Source organism: Daphnia magna, linkage group LG2, assembly GCF_020631705.1.
Source record: "Daphnia magna isolate NIES linkage group LG2, ASM2063170v1.1, whole genome shotgun sequence".
Lineage (NCBI taxonomy): Eukaryota > Metazoa > Arthropoda > Branchiopoda > Diplostraca > Daphniidae > Daphnia > Daphnia magna.
The window spans coordinates 14,684,842-14,704,364 of record NC_059183.1 but is presented as its reverse complement, the minus strand read 5'-3'; the positions used below and the strand labels follow the sequence as shown (position 1 = coordinate 14,704,364).

General features: G+C 40.1%; 5 protein-coding genes across 10 annotated transcripts; 3 read left to right on the top strand and 2 right to left on the bottom strand.

Moving 5' to 3' along the window:
• Positions 1 to 140: 140 nt before the first annotated feature.
• On the top strand, positions 141 to 4,637 carry LOC116916876 (crustacean hyperglycemic hormone). Of its 2 annotated transcripts, XM_032922180.2 has the most exons (4): positions 142 to 242; positions 2,777 to 3,094; positions 3,267 to 3,411; positions 3,802 to 4,637. In XM_032922180.2, the coding sequence occupies exons 2-3, from the start codon at positions 2,808 to 2,810 to the stop codon at positions 3,385 to 3,387; spliced, it is 408 nt and encodes a 135-aa protein (XP_032778071.1). In that variant the 5' UTR covers positions 142 to 242; positions 2,777 to 2,807; the 3' UTR covers positions 3,388 to 3,411; positions 3,802 to 4,637. The 2 variants fall into 2 exon arrangements, with proteins under 2 accessions (XP_032778072.1, XP_032778071.1); XM_032922181.2 differs by lacking the exon at positions 3,267 to 3,411 and having other exon boundaries at positions 141 to 242.
• A 1,174-nt stretch (positions 4,638 to 5,811) lies between these two features.
• Positions 5,812 to 7,337, bottom strand: LOC116916871 (probable serine hydrolase). 2 transcript variants are annotated; one of them, XM_032922176.2, is made up of 5 exons: positions 7,145 to 7,337; positions 6,912 to 7,074; positions 6,724 to 6,850; positions 6,492 to 6,654; positions 5,812 to 6,425 (listed from the first exon to the last, which is right to left on the bottom strand). In XM_032922176.2, the coding sequence occupies exons 1-5, from the start codon at positions 7,235 to 7,237 to the stop codon at positions 5,871 to 5,873; spliced, it is 1,101 nt and encodes a 366-aa protein (XP_032778067.2). In that variant the 5' UTR covers positions 7,238 to 7,337; the 3' UTR covers positions 5,812 to 5,870. The 2 variants fall into 2 exon arrangements, with proteins under 2 accessions (XP_032778067.2, XP_045025593.1); XM_045169658.1 differs by having other exon boundaries at positions 6,912 to 7,066.
• A 779-nt stretch (positions 7,338 to 8,116) lies between these two features.
• LOC116934144 (glycerophosphocholine phosphodiesterase GPCPD1) lies at positions 8,117 to 12,675 on the top strand. 4 transcript variants are annotated; one of them, XM_032941736.2, is made up of 13 exons: positions 8,117 to 8,240; positions 8,329 to 8,528; positions 8,595 to 8,743; positions 8,857 to 9,029; positions 9,095 to 9,249; positions 9,318 to 9,452; positions 9,521 to 9,631; positions 9,695 to 9,854; positions 9,911 to 10,052; positions 10,128 to 10,533; positions 10,591 to 10,721; positions 10,800 to 10,935; positions 11,033 to 12,675. In XM_032941736.2, the coding sequence occupies exons 2-13, from the start codon at positions 8,523 to 8,525 to the stop codon at positions 11,300 to 11,302; spliced, it is 1,974 nt and encodes a 657-aa protein (XP_032797627.2). In that variant the 5' UTR covers positions 8,117 to 8,240; positions 8,329 to 8,522; the 3' UTR covers positions 11,303 to 12,675. The 4 variants fall into 4 exon arrangements, with proteins under 4 accessions (XP_032797627.2, XP_032797628.2, XP_032797626.2 ...); XM_032941737.2 differs by having other exon boundaries at positions 8,139 to 8,240; positions 8,332 to 8,528; XM_032941735.2 differs by lacking the exon at positions 8,329 to 8,528 and having other exon boundaries at positions 8,214 to 8,240.
• On the bottom strand, positions 11,556 to 14,921 carry LOC116916867. Its single transcript, XM_032922169.2, has 7 exons — positions 14,317 to 14,921; positions 13,759 to 14,073; positions 13,357 to 13,644; positions 13,200 to 13,266; positions 12,419 to 12,673; positions 12,228 to 12,330; positions 11,556 to 12,150 (listed from the first exon to the last, which is right to left on the bottom strand). Exons 1-7 carry the CDS (start codon positions 14,405 to 14,407, stop codon positions 12,064 to 12,066), a joined length of 1,206 nt encoding a protein of 401 aa, XP_032778060.2. The 5' UTR covers positions 14,408 to 14,921; the 3' UTR covers positions 11,556 to 12,063.
• A 1,978-nt stretch (positions 14,922 to 16,899) lies between these two features.
• Positions 16,900 to 18,755, top strand: LOC116916868 (cyclin-dependent kinase 9). The gene is made up of 6 exons (XM_032922170.2): positions 16,900 to 17,299; positions 17,370 to 17,627; positions 17,691 to 17,809; positions 17,873 to 18,011; positions 18,072 to 18,210; positions 18,284 to 18,755. Exons 1-6 carry the CDS (start codon positions 17,090 to 17,092, stop codon positions 18,571 to 18,573), a joined length of 1,155 nt encoding a protein of 384 aa, XP_032778061.1. The 5' UTR covers positions 16,900 to 17,089; the 3' UTR covers positions 18,574 to 18,755.
• The last annotated feature ends 768 nt before the right edge of the window (positions 18,756 to 19,523 follow it).

Sequence of the window (19,523 nt, the reverse complement as noted above, 5' to 3'; positions counted from 1 at the left end):
AAGGTGAATCGACAGAATTCATCATCAATGGCCTATGTCCTTCATGAAGATGTTATCATCAATTGAGTCGTGTTGCTCCTCCTCATACCATAGCAACGTTGACGACTTGCCTACTCTCGAATTACTTAAAGCTCTTCGCGCAAGTATATAAGTCCATCCAGCATCCGAAAAGGACCAGAGTGTGCCACTATCATCCAGTACGGTAACTTCGTGCGATCTGCTCAACTCCTTTTTCTCATCTGGTAAAAGATCTTTTCTAACTATTCCATCATTTTTCTAGAGTGTACACAATCGCGTAAAAAAATTTAACTTTACAGGAAATTGATGTTGATAAACGTAGCCTACGTATCATTTAAATATCTTTTTTTGCATTGTAAATCATTAAAATTTAGATCGCGTTTAAGAGTATAAAAAACAGCAAACGTTCGAATTTTTGGACCATTCTGAAATAAAATCGCGTAAATTCAGCGTTACTAATCTAGACTGAACGATTACAAAATATCTGCGATGAATTGATTAGTACCTCCCTATAAATGTTTTCTCAGCCGTGTGCAGCATATTATTAGGTAAGCGTAGGGGAGGGCCCCAACTTGGTCAACGATCAGATAGCACACGCAAGATTTAACTGTTAACTAACTTTCTTGTTAAAAAGTTGCCCAATCTTATGTGATTCCCCTTATCGCAGAATACAGTAGAAGGTATACTCATATTGTTACGCAACCTTCGAGCTCGTGACTTTGGAAGGTGTACTGCTCGGGAATCCCTGAATCAAGAACAATATAAGGAAACTTTAAAAAACTTGCACGATCATTTCTTTGGCAATGTCAGCACGATTTCCATTCACGTACGTGGGATGTGTACGGTCGTCACGTTACGCTTCAAGCTATTTCAGTTTCTTCTTATAATGACGCATATGACCGCATATGACAGGGTCTTTGGGAACTCTACGTAATTTCCCCCCCCCCCTTTTTTTCCAGCTACTTTTACCTGGTTGAATCCAGAAAAACGATCAAAGAATAACTCTCATTAAGTTCTTCATTTTGTTCCAAGTTCTAATGATATAACGATAATAGTAATGAGGGAATCGAGTAATGAACAACAATGACGAAGCTGCTTTTTGTGGCATGTCCTCTTTTTACGCATTCAAGCCAAATCGAAAGGGTTACACCATAGATACTATGGTACGTGTATCTAGAAATTGAGGCCGATCCAGTAGCAAATCTGAGGCGGGTGATTTGGTATTAGTGACGAGAATGCTTTGTGAGCAAGAACAGTTATGTTTGTCACCTATTTCAGGCGTGAAATACGACACATTCGCAGCAGGAAATCGAAAGCGGGAGAGGCTTTATGGTTTTAAATATTCAGAAATTTTGATATGGGCCGAAGATTCGGTACTACCAATAAAAAGACTATGGTAAAAAAAAAATGTTTTAGCTATGTGGGTACCATCAGATTAGATAAGAGACATCGCCCTTTATTCCACTTTGCCGGATTTATTGAGTCTCATTATTTCTACTCGTCTGCGATTTGTTTTGTCACACCTATTCAACCTCAATACGTTTTGTAGTATCGATTCGTTTAATATTTATATTACAATTGTTTCACTAAAAAATTAATAGCATAATATTTATATGTGCATTCAAAAACAGGACGCACAATCCGCACAACATAGGGGAAATTAATCCGAAATGGGATGTTCCAACGAGCGTAATTCTGTTGGATGTGTTGTGTATTATTTCATTATCAGATTGACCTCAAATGGGAAAATTTAGAATTAGCATCCAGTTAATGTTCTGGTGAAAATAACAAGCCAATGAAAAAGATGAGAGAAAGTAAGGAGGGGAAGAAGAGGGTGGGAAAAAAAAAGAAGAGGAGGAGATTCTTTCCAAGTTGCGCAGGTTGTGACCATGTAAGAACTGCCAAAGGTGTTTTTCTTCAGGTGCCGAGCGCTGGTATAAAAGTGGTGGCGTTACTCTTGTGTTTACTCTGCACTTGTACGGTTTTTAAATAACTTTCTTTCACCTTTGATCTATCAAATAAAAGTGCCAGTTCCCTCGTTCATAAATAAATCCCACGTGTGATCCCAAGGATTTGCGTAATTAATCACAGGTAATTATTAAAAGAAAACTTGCTCCACTTACCTGAATTTCATTTAGAAAAAAAAAGGGAAGTTACTTCTTTTAGTGGAGTTTTATTTTTTTTTAAATACGTATGAATGCAATCGATACATTGTGGTTATGGACTTCTGCAAAGGTTGCCCCAGGTGAGGGTAAAAGTGGCATGGGATTGACAAACTTCCAGATTTTCAACCCCTTCCTTCCAAGTATTTGATTTGTACCCTACCCTTTTGGGAAAATGCTCGTTCTTACCGCTTCGTTTTTGTCTTTTGTAAACAGTGTGATCTCCTTAACTCATTTAGTGTTAAAGAAAGAAAAAAAGTTTACTTGAGTTATTTTCCATGCCCGTTGCATTCACGTGTAGATGATGTTGGTAAGTCCCATCACGTGTCCATAGTCAAGGAGAAACGATGCCTGAGGAATGGGGTACCAAAAGCACTGTGACGTTACACATTCACTTAAAGCAACTGGGAAACGCCCATCTCACGTCAATGCGTAATGCGTTCAAGGGGAAGATTTCTTTTTTTTTGTTGTAACATCTAGAATGGGTGAGAGAGGAGGAGTTTGCTTTCCAAGTGACACCGTCACAAAGAAACACACCTTCGCGGCAAATGTTAAGAACACCGCTTTTAAACAAACATTTTTTTTTTTTTTTGCAGTTCCACTAAAACTTTAGAAAATACGAAGAAAATGATGGCCGCAGCGCAACAGAACGGACGTCAATCACACAGTTCATACTCGACGCAATCTCTTTTGGGCATTGCCACTCTCCTAGTGGTTTTGCTCGCAGTGCTTCCCAGTTATCCGTCGTCGGCTATGTCCGCTCTATCCAGCGGCCATCATTCGTTGTCCAAACGCTCTTTCTTCGATATCAACTGTAAGGGACTTTACGACAAAAGTATATTCGCACGCCTCGACCGCATTTGCCAAGACTGCTACAATCTCTACCGTGAGCCCGAACTTCACACGCTTTGCAGGTAAATTGTCTTTAATTGATCTCGTTCTTTTCTGGCCATTTATTGAGATATCAGTAAAAAGGAATAATTTGATTTGTAATCGAGATGGGGGGGGGGGAGGTTTCAACAACGTGGTTGATGTGAAAAAGAAAAAAAAGTTGGATAACGAAACGTGTTCTAATTGTATTATTAGGAAGAATTGCTTCACCACCAACTATTTCAAGGGCTGCTTAGATGCCCTGCTCATCAACGATGAAAAAAATATTCAAAGCTTTATGAAGGATATTTCAATCATTCACCAGATTCCGATTTAAAAAAAGAGGGCATAAAATGTCCAGGTATAAAAATTGGTTGTTTCAGCAGTTTCAAAACAAAAACGGCTTGTCGGCTTTCGAAACTACCATTTTAACTGGCAAACGAAAATAATCTCGCAGCAAGTTTCTCTTCTGTTGAAAGCTTATTCTGCTTTTTCATGTTCAATAAGTGCGTATATTCCAAGGCCCTAAAAACGACTGGGTGCCTTTAAAATTGTGGCTTATAACTAACTCGTTGGTAACTCGCAAAAACGCTGAAACTAACGGTCAGGTGTTGTGCATTTCTAACAACAAATAACCCACTTTCAATAACAAAAACTTGGTGGTTTTTGGCTTTTTCGATTGGTGTATGGTATGCAAATTTGTGCTAAATGATAATTCAATTTTTTTTTTTATATCAATGTGTGAATCCAGGTCGGAATGTTTTACCACCCCTTTTTTCAAGGCTTGCCTGAAAGTCTTGCTATTGGAGGACCAGGATCCAGATTACTCCGAAATGATCGACAAAATTGGCCGCTAACGCAACTTTCAAGATAACGTGCACGCACATCGCTTCTCGTCTATGAAATCTTATTATTATATGTCTTATTTATTTGTATCTCGTTAGCTGTAATATTTTTTTTCTCCTTTTTTTTTTTGTCTTTTTGGCAACGCCCCCTTGTACTACGTGTCTCTCTCTTTTTGCCAGTATTTTTTTTTTCTTCTCGAGCTCCTTGCTTTGTGCGCGTGGTAAACGCACAAAAGGAAAAATGGATTTGGACAGTTGAAGATGGAACAGTGCAATTGATACGTTCGCAACCCGTTTGTGTTCTTTCGTCATATCATTTGGCTGCTTTATTTTGCCCTCTCCCGCCCTTCCTTCTGTGCTGCTCCCGAATGGGAAAAAAACCAACAAACAATCTAGTCTACTCTTCTGATTCAGAGTCTATATATTTGTCGAACGCGAAAGCTAATACGCGTATATATTTATATGAATCTATATCGTTGTTCAGTGCAGGGAAAATATAAAAATTCCCCCTCCTCTATCTCTCACTTCAGTGCAATCCCATGGAGGAAGAATTTACCATCACACATTTTTTATTCCTCCCCAAAAAAACGCAAAAAAAAAAATATATAGTTCCTACTTCCTATACTTTAGTGAAAGATCTCTATACAAGAACATGCCTACATTTGCCATGTCCAATATTTACACTTGAATGCCTATTGAGTCGGTCATATTTCTGGATATATCAAATATACTATCAATCAAGCATGTTAGTCTTTTCAATTGATGCGTTATTTTTAATTATACTAATGTTTTTTTGGGTTCATTTGAAGGAGGGAGATCTTCGCTGCTCTGCTATACCAAAGACTTTTTTAAAAACACGTTACACTCCTAAAAAAAAATGAATTGAATTCCGAGATTCACATTTCTTGAAATTCAAACTAGCAAGAGATTTGAGATTTGATTCTAGGGGAATTAAACCTTGGAAAGCAATATGCAGCGATACAAGGAAATGATTTGTATTGCCGCCCAGTGATTGACTATTGAGACGAGTTCATTGAACACCTACAGTTTTTCATCTCATTTTACATTTGCGGATAGTTTACCACTCGATCGGGAGCAAGATGAAGTAGATGCAAAGCAATCATCGCCAATCAAAGTGATTCATCCAGGATGAAGATAATTAATGCCTCAATCGTCGGAATCCGGAGACGACACTTCCTTATTAGTCCATACAATCTTCATGTTTCCGGCCATAGTTTCCGGTGTAGTAAACTAACATTCTGAGAATCTCTACATTGTCAGCATATCAATCGTCGTTTTGCTATTGGAATTCAGCGGCCGTAGGTTACGACAATAGATTTTGCATCACGTGTTGAAAACGTACGTAATTCCATTGCGATTGCGAATGGCATTTTGGCAATCCAAAATTCCACAATTGTGGGTTTACGTTTGAACATTCGAACGTGAATCATTTTGCTTGTAGTGTAACTCCTCCTATTGGCGTAATGTGGAAACTGGGCGGATCCGTTGGGGAAAAAAACAAGCAAAACAAACATTTGTAGACACTTGGCTCTACCACAAAAATGATGGCTCTGTCCAACCAAAAAGTGCGTGCAACACTAGTCGAAAGCTAGTCTTCTGATTGGAAATTCACCAAAACAGTAAGTTGTCCTCGACAGCTTTATTTTCGTTATTGGCCAGTCCCACTCCTTATACCTATTTAGGGATTGCACCAAAGTGCCGATTGTTTATTTTGGTCAGTGACAGACGATCGTTAACTCAATCTGTAGAACACGAAAGCCATTGGAACTGTTTTCACACTTTCATTTGAGCTGCATCGAGAAGAAACGAGCGTCTAGTGTTACGTCATGTTTACATTCTTAGTGCTCAGTCACTCAGAGAAGGATGAATACATTTTTATACAATCAGACGCATTGTTGACACTGTTAAAAATGTTGTAATTATGGGAATTGTAAAAGCTTGTGGCAGAGAAAATTCAAACAGAATCGGAACGATAATTCAAAAAGTCATTAATAATCGGGGCAACCGTTTCGGGATGAGTCAGATGAGTATGATGTTTCCCCTCTATTTCAACGTAACGGACACATTTGGATGAAGTTCGAAGTGCTTCCATATGTTCCTGATAATCTTCTGGGTCTTCAAAATAAGGACCGTCAATGAATTTGATGACGAGGACATCGGCAGTGGTTTTGCGAGCTAAAATAAGCTGATCTTCTTTCGGGATGAAAGCCAGAGGAGCTGCAAGGAGACGTCGATCACGGCTAAAAACGTAGCCTCCGTCTAACTTTTTTAAACCTCTCTGACACAAAATGCGGCATGCTTTTTCGTCCAGAGAGCCGAAAGTTCCACTAACCCATCGTTCCACCGCCGATTCATAGCTGATGGGCTCTTCAGGTCCTGCTATAATGTCGGCTTCGTATTTGAGTAATTTCCCAACGGTTTTGCGTAATCGAAAACCCACCGTAGCTGAAATTGTTGGTGTCGCCCGGATTATGTCCAAGCAGATGACTTTCTCTACTTTCTCTGGAAACTTGTTTTTTTTTTAAGCCATCCGATTACTCAACAATTTCTTAATTATTGTTTGAATTTATTATACCACTCCGGCGTAAAGCATAGCTGTTGCTCCACCTAAACTGTGGACTAAAAACGAACATTTTTTCCATTGAAAACGTTCAAACATCCTTTCGACAGCCAGTAGAGTGTCAACATAGTTGTAGGCGATATCAGGTGGAAAGTGACTGCTGAGACCATGACCCGGACTATTGAAAAAAAGTGAAGTGTTCGATTGATTTGGCCATCACAGATTAGAAAGTGCAATCACGGTTTACATGTCTACGGCGATTATCCTTAAATCCTTGGGTAGAAGAGGGATCAAAGTATCAAACGTCCCGCAATTGTCGAGCCAGCCGTGAATGGCAATCAATGGCCGGCCATTTACGGGGCCCCAGGCTTTGGCTATAATATTTTAAAGACGTAAAATTATGAAAAACCATTTTCAGCCTTAATTTCGCTTCACCTGCTACTTTTCCCCAAGTCATCTGGATCTCGATGTCTTGAGGAGACGGTGGTAAAGTAATTTCCGAATCGGGAATGTCGAAAGACGATGCTAAACCACGGGGAATTATGTGATGCATTCGAAACAATAATTTGTTCTCACTTTCATTCGCCATTCTATTGTACTGGCCGAAATTACGTACATTTCTCTTTTTCTAAAGTCTGATTAATGAAATTTCTTTAAGTCAGCATTACCTGTTTAAAATGTTTGAAAGAAAGCAAGAAGTTAATTTCGTGTGTTGTACGTCTAGTTTTTGGAGTGTGATTTGTGCTTATCGCAGTCTGCATCGTGTTGTTTTATTGTAATTTCAACCATGTCAATAACCATCATATATCATCCATGCTGACGGCTGTATTTGTATATTTTTAACTGCGAGGCAAAGATATCACGTGTTATCTTTTTCTTTGATAACCGCAAGTTCATAAATATAAGCCTTTCTCTTCACGAATGCATACTATAGGATTTTATTTGACCTTTGCCTTCTGCTAGAGACAGAAATCAATCTACGATGTTTCTCAGTCCGCCCTAGTTTGCTTTTTACGAACACTGATTGAAAATTGAAATGTCTTTTCCTCCTTTTTATATTCATGCCAATAATGGAATATTCACAAAAGTGCTAACGTGTAATCTTTTGAATTGGTTTTGTGGGTGATATAACATATCAGTTTTCGTTTTTCATCAGTTCGTCAGGGAAAAAAAGGATATATAACGCACATTGCTTATAGTTAGCCGAGCCAGCGTTAAAAAAGGATTTGGCAGGGTGTCAGTTTCATTTTAAATGCAAATTTTAATAAAAGCCGAGAATGCAAAGACCGTAGTAATTGAATCTCTTGTTAATAAAAACAAACTAAACATCTGCCAAGCTATCTATCTGTATGGAAATTCAAAATCACGAGATAGTCATGTTCATTGTGTTTACCACGTCAGAAGCATAATAATATGTGTATTGTTTCGTGGGTGTACATAACATCAATACAGAATTATAGACGTTGCCGTTGAATATATATTTTAGACGATCACGCACAAAGAATCTGCAATACTATACGCAGTAGGTTAAATGTCTAGATGGTAAGTAAAAGTTCGTCGCCTGCAGTTCGTAACCCGCAATTTAGGAAAAGCTATCCCGATACCCACACTTTAGGTAGACCGATGTTTCGTTGCTTTGCAGTATTTTACTGGGTAGTAGCCTAGAGTGACGAGACTTCACCGATTTCTGCTAGCTAAACTGGTCTTAACCAGTTTTTACAAAGATGTCTTTGAGCTTTTTGTACTGAAAACATGTTTGAAAAGGTATTCAAAATTGCCACAATGAATTTATCGATTTAACGACTATCGCGTTTGTTTCATTCGTATTTTCGATCTTTATAATTATGAATAGTAGAAAAAAAGCCCAGTAGAGGTAGGCATAACCTAACTCCCAATTGGCCCAAGTCAGGCGGTCTGAATAGTCACGACTGCTGTTAGTTCAATATCCGAAGTCTACCTCGGACAGAAAAAACGAAATGTCTGCATAAAGTTTTTTAAGAATATAAATTGAGTTTGGGATCGCGTATAGTGAAGTATAGCTGTTAAATGAAAGTAAGCATGGTGATCCTTTGTTAGATTTTTCAGCGTAATTCAATTAATACCTGTGTTTATTATTAGATGTTTGGAAGAGAGTGGAATTTCCGTGTGACTTTGAGGACTACACCAGGTGAATGTGTTGGGGTTGTAGGAAACTGCCATCAGTTGGGAAATTGGAATCACCAAAATGGAATCCTCCTGACCAAAAGTATAGTTAATTCATCAGATGGGTGAGTGGCTATCCAATTAGTGAATATAAAACTTTCACCAAAACATTTTCTCAAAAACTTTGCAAGTTTTTTCTTGATTGTTTGTCTCAATAACATTTGTTTACTTAATGTAGGAATGAAATTTGGCAGGGGACTGCCCAGCTTCCGGTTGATCAAGAAGTATACTTCCGCTACTTCACTTGCATTGTGTTGGATCACATGGTCGAAAATGATGAAGGAAACAAAAGAGATTTAATTGTAAGAAGATGGGAGACCAACATCTCACCAAGGCTAATAAAGATTAACAGTGTGTTGATTATAATTAATCAGTCTACAAACATTTATAACAAAAAAATGTTTCATGTTTCCTAGGTTCCCAAAATGACCTAATTCACATTGACCTCTTTGGGACTTATAATGGAGAAACACGGGTCGATCGAGGCTGGCTTACGAAAGAAACTGTGGTGCAACTGAAGCTGTACAACGACCCTATTCGTATGTGGAAGAAGTCTCTTCATGGAAAGGCTGTAATTTTATATAGGTTGATATATACAGTATATTTCAGCAAATTCTAAGTTCTTTCTTAAACTGTCAGTTTCGCGTGAAAGTGACACCTGTCGAGGTTGACGTCTCTTGCAGCAATACAGTACGGGATGGTGGAATTGATGAAAGCTGGGATGTGCAAGACGTACGCAATGCCGTTAAATCTTGGCCGTTGATAGAAGTGGCTGTAAGACTCTTTGCTTTTTCTATTCGCGTATTTTATTTTATTTTAAACTGTACTTTGTTCTATTTTAGGCAATGAATAATGGTGATTGCGAGTTCAAACTTCAGCAGCAGTTTGGCCAATTAATGGATCGCGGATCTTATCTAATTTTGCAAGCTCAAGTTACCAAACCTGAGTCGGTGGTAAGTAGATAAAACAATCATAAGATGTTCAATTGATTTTTAGTTGTGTTTTATGATTCACAGACATTTTTGGTCGACTTCTACGCCCATAACTTATCCATAGGGGATTCCCCGGAGCACATTGGCTTTTGCTATATCCTGCAGAACAACATGACGCAGAGTGATGGCAGTGCGACGGTGCCAATTACCAGTCCGAAACACTTGGCCATAGGCCAACTAAAAGGTATCTGCCCTGACATGCGTCACGTTGGCGTTGTCAAAATACCTTTGAAATTATAGTCGATTATCTGATCGTGCGGCCTATAAGCGGATTCGAGTGCGAAATGTCCGTCTCGTTTGCCCGTCATTGGAAGCATTCTTGGCGAGGCCTGGAAGTGGGACATCGTGGGGCCGGTAGTTCGTTCAAGGAAGCGCTAAAGAGGTGATTGAGCAATTTACCCTTGACATCTAATGTTTCACGTTTAAAACTATTGCTTGTCTTGTGATGTCAAAAAAGTTGTTCGTCCATTCGGGAGAACACTATAGCGTCCTTGGCACACGCTGCTAAGCATGGAGCCGACATGATTGAGTTTGACGTTCAACTATCCAAGGATATGGTACCGGTTATTTATCATGATTTCTACGTCTATACGGCAATGGTGAAAAAATTGGGGAAAGATGAAGGCAGTAATGGCAACACTGAAGGGCATGTTGACATGCTTCATTTGCCTATCAAAGAGCTGACCCTAGCTCAATTGCAAAAACTTAAAATTTACCATGTTAAAGAGAACACTCGCGTGCCTAAACTCAATGACGACGACTTTGACGACCATCAGCCATTCCCCACGCTTCAACGTGCTCTGGAACATTTGGATCCCCATGTTGGTTTTAACATTGAAATCAAGTGGACGATGCAGCTAAAGGTAAAAAGAACAAATCTTATTTTGCGTTCGTTCAAGTTTAGCTGAATTCTTATTTAGGATGGATCGTTCGAACTCAACAACCCATTTGAACTCAACCTCTACCTGGACACTATCCTGAAGCCAGTGTTGCAGTACGGTGGAACACGAAAGATTATCTTTTCATGCTTCCATCCTGACATTTGCACCATGTAAGTGTTCCCTTGTTTCATTTTTTTCAAATGTGGAAACCGATGAGACTTTACGACCTCTCCACTGTTGTTTTGAAGGTTACGTATGAAGCAGAACAAGTATCCAGTTATGTTCCTAACTCAGGGAATCACAGCAAAATTCGATGACTACCATGATCCGCGTACACACAACATCCCCATGGGCGTTCACTTCGTTTCAGCGATTGGCATATTGGTAATAAGCCTTTTTTCTTTTCTTCTTTTGAACATCAATAAAAAAACAACGTTTGGTATCATAATCGATTGAATTTCCTTTTTCTCTTCCCCATAAGGGCTTGTGTGTGCATTCGGAAGATATTCTGCGCGACCCCACCCAGGTGGCTTTAGTACAAAGCCGAGGGCTCATCCTCTTCTGTTGGGGAGAGGATAACAATGACCAAGCAACCATCCGCTATTTGAAGAACCTGGGCCTGAATGGCATCATCTACGACAAGATCGACGTACACAGCGCGAAGGAAACGAAAGAGTCTATATTTCTTGTGGAAGCTAGGCAGGAACAAAAAGAATTGATAAAAATTGCATCTTCGACTTCCGGTTCCTAGTTAATTGAACTCTTTCACATGATTTAGTTTACGTGTTTGTTTGGCTTGCGTTTTTCACTTGTTCTTTTAATTAATTATTTCAATTCGATCAATTAAAAAAATTCTTTCCCCAAAAGAAATTCTAGTGCATCCCGGGTGCAAGAAAAATGTAAGAACATTATTGCATCCCGGTTTATGTTTTGAAAGTTGAATAATACAAAAAAATTAAAAAAAATTTATAAAAAAATTAAAAAAAAAATGGTTTCGACTTTCGTGGCGTGGCAACATCAAAATAGTGTATTAATAATGTCAAACCCAATGTTCCATTAACAATAAAAAAAAAGGTGCCGGAGAAAGGAATATCGTAATTCTATCTTTATCATATATATAATATATAATCATGTATCTTTTGAATCCGAAGAGAACCAAGGAAAACAAGAGGGAGTGAAAAGTGAAAGATGGTGGATAGAAAGAGTTGAAAACTTTGTTTTTTTTTTGGTAATTATAGGTTGGCGTTAATAGACATTTAAGGAAATATGATAAGATAGTTGTTTGGAAAACGAACGTGTAAAACGTAGGACATTGATGACCCCATGTTTAAAAAATCATACAACCTTTTGTCAACAGTTCACATCATTAACTTTTTTTTTTTTTTTTTATTTTGAATTTTCAAGTTTTTTACTGTTGGAGAGAAGGGATTGTGGCATTTATCTGGCCATTGATGAATTCGGATTTCAGTAAAGTGAATAGCTTTCTCTCTCTCTCACTCGTTCTCTCTTTGTCTATTTGGATTGACGTTTCACGGCTGCTGGCGTGGCAGGAGTGGGATCGTCAAGGAAGAGCGGGTTCTTAACTTCCATTTCACCAGTCTTTTCAGAAAACAAGAATATTATTAGCTCGTGACTTAACGGGAAGCTACTGAAGAATGAAAAGATTGTGTCGTTACCGGTGCCAGCCCGGGACATTCGTAAACAGTGTAGTCACCCTCCTCGTTGTCCTCGTCGCTTTCTCCTCCAGAATTGGAGCCTCGTCTGTCACATCCGGAATGACTGCACAGGCAAAAAGAAAACACTTATGTAGAAATGTGATTCCATTGCCTGACGCGTGACACGTGAGTGTGAGGAAAAAATTGAGAACCTTTCTAGTGCAATGACTTGTTGTTTTTGGTGCTGGAAGTGAAACATATGGGCAGAGTGAGCCAATTTCTTGTCGCCGCTACTGGCCACCGCTTTGGGGGTTTTACCCAAAGTCCAGCTGCTAATGCCACCTCCCGGTGTCGAAGACGAAGGTGACGACTTAAGTGACGATTTACCGCTAGGCGACGGACCAGGACCGGTGATTCCGTAGGCTGGATATTCAACTTCTTGGGCCGCTTTGGCCCTTCTCTGCCACCTGAGGTAACAATTGACTACGTTTACTCGTTGCCATTATTAAATATTTCAAGTCGTCTTTGTAAGAGATCAATTGCGTTATGTGTCGTTCGTCGTGTCAGCTGATCTCTGTTTGTCGATCCCAAACAGGGTAAGAAACAGATTTTTGAAATGTTTTCACACTAAGTATTGAGGTAGCGTCCTGTTCATCATCGATCGATACCGTCTTCTCACATCCCCCAAGAAAAAAAAGATTGGCTTTCAAAGATTTCTTCCATTTGCCCTGGAAATCCCTTACTTGTTCACTCGAGTTAGTTTGTGGAAGGAAAGTGCAAAATTCGTGTTTTAAAGCGGATCTTGTTTGCTTTTGCTGCCTGATTTAATCGATCCTTTCAACGCCACCAAATCCTTGCCTACGACTTATTGAATGTGACGTCCCAGGCTTTTCAGAAACCCCTTGTAAAGTTGGCAGGTTTGCCAAAGCCCCCACTCTTTTTTCCCCCCCCAAAGAACGGAATTGATTGGCAAAAAAAAAAAGTGAAACTCACCTATAAAAGCAAACTCCCAATGCCAAGAGGGCTGCTACAACCGACGCAGTGCATCCGGCTACCAGAGCTGGCAATCAATCCATCCGTACAAGCAAAAGGAAATGAATTCGGGACAATTATAGATCTGTTTTTGTAATTCAGAAAGCGTTGGCAATACCTGTGAGATATATGTCTGCTAGCGAGTCGTGGATACGTTCAGTTTTAGTTGAACTGACGATGGCGTGAGCGACGGGATCGCGTGAAATGCGCGATTCAGGATTTTCATCAGCCTTTTCCGAACTAACGGAAGGGCTTTTCATAAATTTTCCCATTGCCGAAGAAGGCGGGATTTGCTGCTGCTGCTGAAGGTGTGCAATTGCTTCTGGCCCTTCGTCGAAGACATCTGTCTCCTTTTGTCCAGCGATGCGGATGTCATTAGAGCTCGTTCGAAACGGAATGGTCGGTGCTGTAAAGTAGAAAACCGGGTTCACAAATTAATGGCGGACTCGTTTACATTTTTTTTTTGGCCACCGTTGTGTGTCAAAAATGGCTTCTTTTGTTGCAGCAGGAAAATACCTACCAGCAGACTGGATAAGAGGATTAACGGTCTTAATTTGTCGGGCCGGTTCGGGTGGACGATGGTTCCGAAATCGATCATCGTGAGGTCGATATGCAAAATTCTTTTGCTCACGATGATTCTCGTCCTCGTTTGGTTCGAACTGGATCTTGTCTTCTGGTTCGGCGTAGTCGTCTTCTTCAGCTAATCGAATGCCTGCCAATTGGGGATGTCGTTGACGATTACCCGCATGTTGCTGGGCAGCTGCCCATTTCCAATTACGCACCAGTTCTTCTAAAAGAAGATCCTCTGGCCCATTATCCATATCAGCCGTGGCATCTGCAAGACAACAGGATTTTCCCAAAGAGAAGGCCATTAATGACCTAAAAGCTGTATGCAAAGTGCTCATATCACGCCCTTCACACCAACATTAGGCCCGATGATGACGTCGTGCCAGATGTCGTACGAGTACCAGCTGGTGTACACAGCCCAGTTTAGGTTATCATTTTCATGTTTTAAAAACATGGCGTTGCTGTTTGCAAATGACATAAAAGAGACAGAAGGGTAAAAAACGAAACTAACCTTGATAATTGCGATGCTGGCCTGCCAGGACTAGGCAATACTGCGCCTCCACCAGCAGAAAGGCCAGCAACCACCACGAGCGGTTGACCATGGCCTTACGAGATGGCCGGCTCTCTACTAAACTAGCAATTGCCACTGTAATTCCTTTTTTTATTAGGCAGTTAATGTAGAGAAAGCACTAGACGAGAAAATGGCTGTCCAATGCCGACTGTTCAGGTAGCCATTATTGCAATCACGAACCAAGAGAAAGCTGTGAAAGACCGTTGAGAAGAGCGGCCGCAACAAAACTGCACGGTGGCGAGTCGTTTCTCGAGCGAACGACGAGCAATGGACGGCGCAGAAGCTAAACGCGTGAGTACGTGTAGGCGTTTTAGTTTGTGCCCATCTCCGCTGTTCTGTTGCGTGGCTAAATCACGATCAATACGACTTGCTGCACTCTTGTTTTTTTAACGCTCTTCAAGTGAATGAACGAACACATTACCTGACGGCCTTTTTTTGGGTGTCTATTTTTATTTTACAAAGGAAAACGAACGGCGCGTGTCACCAACTAACTGACGATTTTTCTCGTCGCGTACAGCTAGGTCGTAACGATGGTGGTGTTTGTTTGGTGGACCAGTTTTTTGGCGCTTGAAAATTCTTATGCGGGTTTCCTAGTCCTGTTTATCTTTTCCAATATTTTTACCCCCACCGCAACTAGGCAAGGTCCCGAGCTGTTATAATACGCAAGGCAGGAAACGGGAGACCACGGAGACATCAATCGATAGCACACGACGTCATCAGACCCTCCTCTCGCCCTTTTAGTCCAGTTTCCTCAGGAAACGAAAGCTAGAGCGCTTGACTTGTCAACAAAGTAGTCTTTTGCTGAGCCTAGTAGATTCTCTTTCTTCTTTTCGTTTTCACAGAGCTAAAGAGTAATAAAAAGCGATCAATATTATGAACCTCATTTGCGTCACAGTCCTCGTATACGCCCAATGCTGTGAAACACAATCTTCTCTACTCTGGTTGCGAGGAGAAGATTTAACAGGTCGATTGTCAAAATTTGCTTGACATAAAGAACGAGACTGACACATGATCTCAGAAAGTGTATAGAGTCTGCTGGCTAATGAGCCAGTCTATTCGTTTTAATTCAAACTTCTTGTTGAAAAATGCCCTTTTACATTTTGTTTGTTTGTTTGCCAAGGCCCTTTCCAAGTTTTTGTGGATCAAATCTCATTGTTATGTTGCAATATTTGCGTTCCCCCTTTTAATATGATATGAAGGCCGAACCGGCCATGGCCCGGTTTTTTGTTATTTCTTATGTAAGAGAATACTGAAACGTGAAGAGATTTACCCGTATTTACATTGAATAATTCCTTTATTTTGATTCTGTTTGTTGCCACTTCCTCAGGGGAGAACAGTATAGGCCAATTCTATCAAGTTAGTCTTCCGTGTTACACTGCGCCAACACGATGACGCACGGGAGAAATTTAGATGCCGCACTGCACTTTCACTTGTTTGGTTTTAGAGTTTTTAGTTGTTTGCTGAATGCCAAAGCTTGCATAAAAAGGGGGTAGTTTTCTTTGTCTTCTCTGGATACTCAACGACCAACAACAACAGATATTTCGAGGGAACTTTAAGCAAATGACTATATCCGCCAGCAATATATTGACTTTTGGTGTGCACCAATAGCGAAACGCACAATAACAACTATAGATATACGTTACGGCAGCACCGAAGATAATTGCCAATTCAAAGCCTCCATTATCTAGACGAACTACTTTAAAATGTATACTTTTCAAAATGTGGCTGATGGCAACACATTTGTACTTTAAATAAATTGCTAGAAAGGATGACAAGGTGGGACTGTTTTAAGCTTCCTCGCAGTTTGCAGTTCAATATCGAAGGTGATGCCTCTCAGGTGAAACTCCGACCGCAATTGTAAAGCATCTCATTTCCAAGAATTCAGGATGTAAAAAAAATTTGCGTTCGGTTATACCTCCGGTGCGTATGATTTAGTGGTTCCATTATGGATACAACAAAGGCTTCCTCTGATTCTCGAGCGTTTCATTTCGTAGCATGATTGAGAGACTGCCTATAATTAGTTTCATCGATTAACGAAATTGCTGCCCACAAGGCGTACAGCATAGCAGGCACGAACAAACGGTCGGTGAAGGGCTTGGATGTGTGGATATTGATCGGTTTTCTCGACGTGGACAATATACATTGTGCCTCTTTTTTATTAATTTCATTCCTCGGGAATCAGTTCTTTATTATACTTCTCTGTTATGAGATAGATACTGCAAGTTAAATAAGATCTTCTTGGTAGTGAATAGATTTACCACATCCATCAAGCACTAGTCCATTAGGTTAAAGGAAACGAATGCTACATAATATATGAAGAAAATGGACGGTGGAAAATGTTATCCTCTCGCTTAGACCGTACTTTTATTTTACTGAGGGCTTCAAAACCGAAATGTTGTCGTTATCGAATTAAGAACTTGTATTATGCGTTTATGCCAGTATTAAAACTCGAGACGTCGAGAGTCGAGAATCGAGAGCATGTCGAGAGTCGAGACACCATGTTGATGGTGAGAAAAATTTACTGTTTAGCCCTACCCGTTAGTCCAACCTTCGATTCAGGGACATATTAAGTCTTTAGTTGTGTTTTTTTGTTATTTTTCGTCCACATTTGTTTCCCCTTTTTGCTTCGTTTTCTACTTTAATACGTACTGGTTTGCTCATTTCTCTTCTGGTTGAAGCCAGGTGAGAAATCATCCAGCAAACCTTTCCAAACATGGCCACTTCCATCACTTCAATGAACCCCAAAGACCGAGAAAAGTTTCTTGAAGAACTCGAATTTCCCTTCTGCGACGAGGTCAACAAATATGAAAAAATGGCTAAAATTGGGCAGGGTACTTTTGGTGAAGTATTTAAAGCACGACACAAAAAGACAAAAAAAATTGTGGCGCTAAAAAAAGTGTTAATGGAAAATGAGAAGGAAGGGGTGAGTGGCATTGTTGATTTCAGATGATTGATGTGCATTTTTTTATAATGTCCTCTCTCTTTGTTCTTAGTTCCCCATCACTGCTCTCAGAGAAATTCGGATTCTTCAGCTGCTCAAACATGAGAATGTTGTGAACCTTATAGAAATTTGCCGTACCAAAGTGACTCAGCTCAACAAATTCAAGTCCACCTTTTACCTGGTGTTTGACTTTTGTGAGCATGATCTGGCTGGCTTACTATCAAACGCCAATGTCAAATTTAGTCTGGGAGAAATAAAGAAAGTCATGCAGCAGCTTTTGAATGGGTTATATTTTATCCACAGTAACAAAGTGAGTTGTTTCCAGCACTGGGTATGACTCCCCGAACCTTGTTTCAATGTGGTTCTCTTTAAGATCCTACACAGAGACATGAAAGCTGCTAATGTTTTGATCACCAAAAGTGGTGTCCTGAAGCTGGCTGATTTTGGTCTGGCAAGAGCATTCAGCTTGAATAAAAACAACCAACCAAACAGGTTATTAAATACCGTATGTGAGAAAAGTTCTTGATAATCACCATTTTTATTTTTCTCTTAAAGATATACAAACCGTGTCGTTACCCTATGGTACCGACCACCGGAATTACTATTGGGGGAGAGAAATTACGGACCTCCGGTCGATATGTGGGGTGCTGGCTGTATTATGGCTGAAATGTGGACACGAAGCCCAATTATGCAGGTATTTTGGGTCGATTGTTTGGTGTGTTTGAATGTTTTAATCAAGGCAATTCGGAAATAGGGCAATACCGAACAACACCAGTTGACGCTGATTTGCCAACTGTGTGGTTCCATTGTCCCAGAACTTTGGCCTGACGTTGAAAAACTCGAACTTTACAACAAAATGGAGCTACCTAAAGGACAAAAGCGGAAAGTCAAAGGTTGTTTATCGAAATGTCTTTTTTTTTACTATTCCTTACACATCCAGCTAAGGGATTCACTTCCATTTTTCAGAGCGTTTGAAACCTTATGTTAAAGATCCTTACGCTTGTGATCTGTTGGATAAACTGTTAACGCTGGATCCTTCGAAGCGAGTTGATGCCGACGCCGCCCTAAATCATGACTTTTTTTGGACGGACCCTATGCCTTGCGAGCTGTCTAAGATGCTTGGCCAGCATGGTCAAAGTATGTTTGAATTTCTAGCCCCACCGCGTCGAGCTGGCAGGCCACAACCTCACCCGGCTTTGCCTCAGCCAAAGCCTCACCCATCTGCTGATAGCAGTTACCAAGATCGCGTATTCTGATTGAAGTACAGCGATTCGTCACTGAAAAACATTTTGTTTTCCCTTATGATTCTCTTCCTGCTTCTTTCCCTGCAATGGAACGACTTTTCCAAGTGGGTTAATGATGCTAGCTCGCTCTTTCAATTTGACTTTCGATGCCTATCGATTTGAATATAAAATTATTGAACGTGTTGCCAATGAAACGTGTACAAAAAAAACTTTTTTTTTCTTTCCCCTAATCGGAATGCATCTGCAGGATAATTCCTGCTCACTCTTGAAGGACTGTTACGCTCTGCAATCGACTAGATAGCATAAAAGTTTTTGGCTTCCCAAATTTTAATAAGATTATCTAAGCAACCTCATTTTCAATTTGGGACGAGGCAACAGATCACTTAACACGTTTTCTCCGCTGATAGAAAATATAGCGTCAAGTGGGCAGTGCGCTTTAGATTTTTGAGATTCGGAGCACGATCGGTTTGTAAGCCTATTGACGCGACAATATCCAAACCAACGAATAGGACACTATGACAAACGCATTATCGATAGTTCAATACTCCGTAAAACAGGTGCAGCCGGTTGCAGGTAGTAGCGGTTAGTACTAAAACACCGTGAGTTTAAATCCATTCTTATGTCAGGTAATCTTCAGTTCGTTATCCCCTAACCCCTACTGCCATCCCTCTTTGGTCTTTGCTATCCTGTTCACATATCACGTGACTGCCTAATCGAATTTTTGAACGCAATGAGTTCTTGTTCCTAATTAAATAGTGCAGAAAAATACAAAAAACTAGTTTTTATCATGATCTTGTGTCTAGCTTTGTTCATTTGCCAATGCTTGGCATTCCATTTTGTAAAGCCTGGTGACTTACGCAATCACCTGAAGCTAAAGCTAAACGAATACAAAGTTGTACTTTAAACTTGAATAATATTACTAATTGAGTACTTGTAGTTTGTGCCAAACTACCAACGTACGA

Excerpts from the sequence above, each read along its gene's own strand:
- LOC116916876 (XM_032922180.2), top strand. The coding sequence starts at position 2,808 with ATGATGGCCGCAGCGCAACAGAACGGACGTCAATCACACAGTTCATAC. Across the intron at positions 3,095-3,266 it reads GAACTTCACACGCTTTGCAG|GAAGAATTGCTTCACCACCA; the intron begins GTAAATTGTCTT and ends TTGTATTATTAG.
- LOC116916871 (XM_032922176.2), bottom strand. The coding sequence starts at position 7,237 with ATGCAGACTGCGATAAGCACAAATCACACTCCAAAAACTAGACGTACA. Across the intron at positions 7,075-7,144 it reads CTTTCAAACATTTTAAACAG|TACAATAGAATGGCGAATGA; the intron begins GTAATGCTGACT and ends AATTTCGGCCAG. Across the intron at positions 6,655-6,723 it reads AGGATAATCGCCGTAGACAT|TCCGGGTCATGGTCTCAGCA; the intron begins GTAAACCGTGAT and ends TTTTTTCAATAG.
- LOC116934144 (XM_032941735.2), top strand. Across the intron at positions 9,453-9,520 it reads GGCCGTTGATAGAAGTGGCT|GCAATGAATAATGGTGATTG; the intron begins GTAAGACTCTTT and ends GTTCTATTTTAG. Across the intron at positions 10,722-10,799 it reads CATCCTGACATTTGCACCAT|GTTACGTATGAAGCAGAACA; the intron begins GTAAGTGTTCCC and ends GTTGTTTTGAAG.
- LOC116916867 (XM_032922169.2), bottom strand. The coding sequence starts at position 14,407 with ATGGTCAACCGCTCGTGGTGGTTGCTGGCCTTTCTGCTGGTGGAGGCG. Across the intron at positions 13,267-13,356 it reads AGCAGACATATATCTCACAG|CTCTGGTAGCCGGATGCACT; the intron begins GTATTGCCAACG and ends ATTGATTGCCAG. Across the intron at positions 12,674-13,199 it reads TTGGGAGTTTGCTTTTATAG|GTGGCAGAGAAGGGCCAAAG; the intron begins GTGAGTTTCACT and ends TTGTTACCTCAG.
- LOC116916868 (XM_032922170.2), top strand. The coding sequence starts at position 17,090 with ATGGCCACTTCCATCACTTCAATGAACCCCAAAGACCGAGAAAAGTTT. Across the intron at positions 17,628-17,690 it reads ATTTTATCCACAGTAACAAA|ATCCTACACAGAGACATGAA; the intron begins GTGAGTTGTTTC and ends GTTCTCTTTAAG. Across the intron at positions 18,211-18,283 it reads ACAAAAGCGGAAAGTCAAAG|AGCGTTTGAAACCTTATGTT; the intron begins GTTGTTTATCGA and ends TCCATTTTTCAG.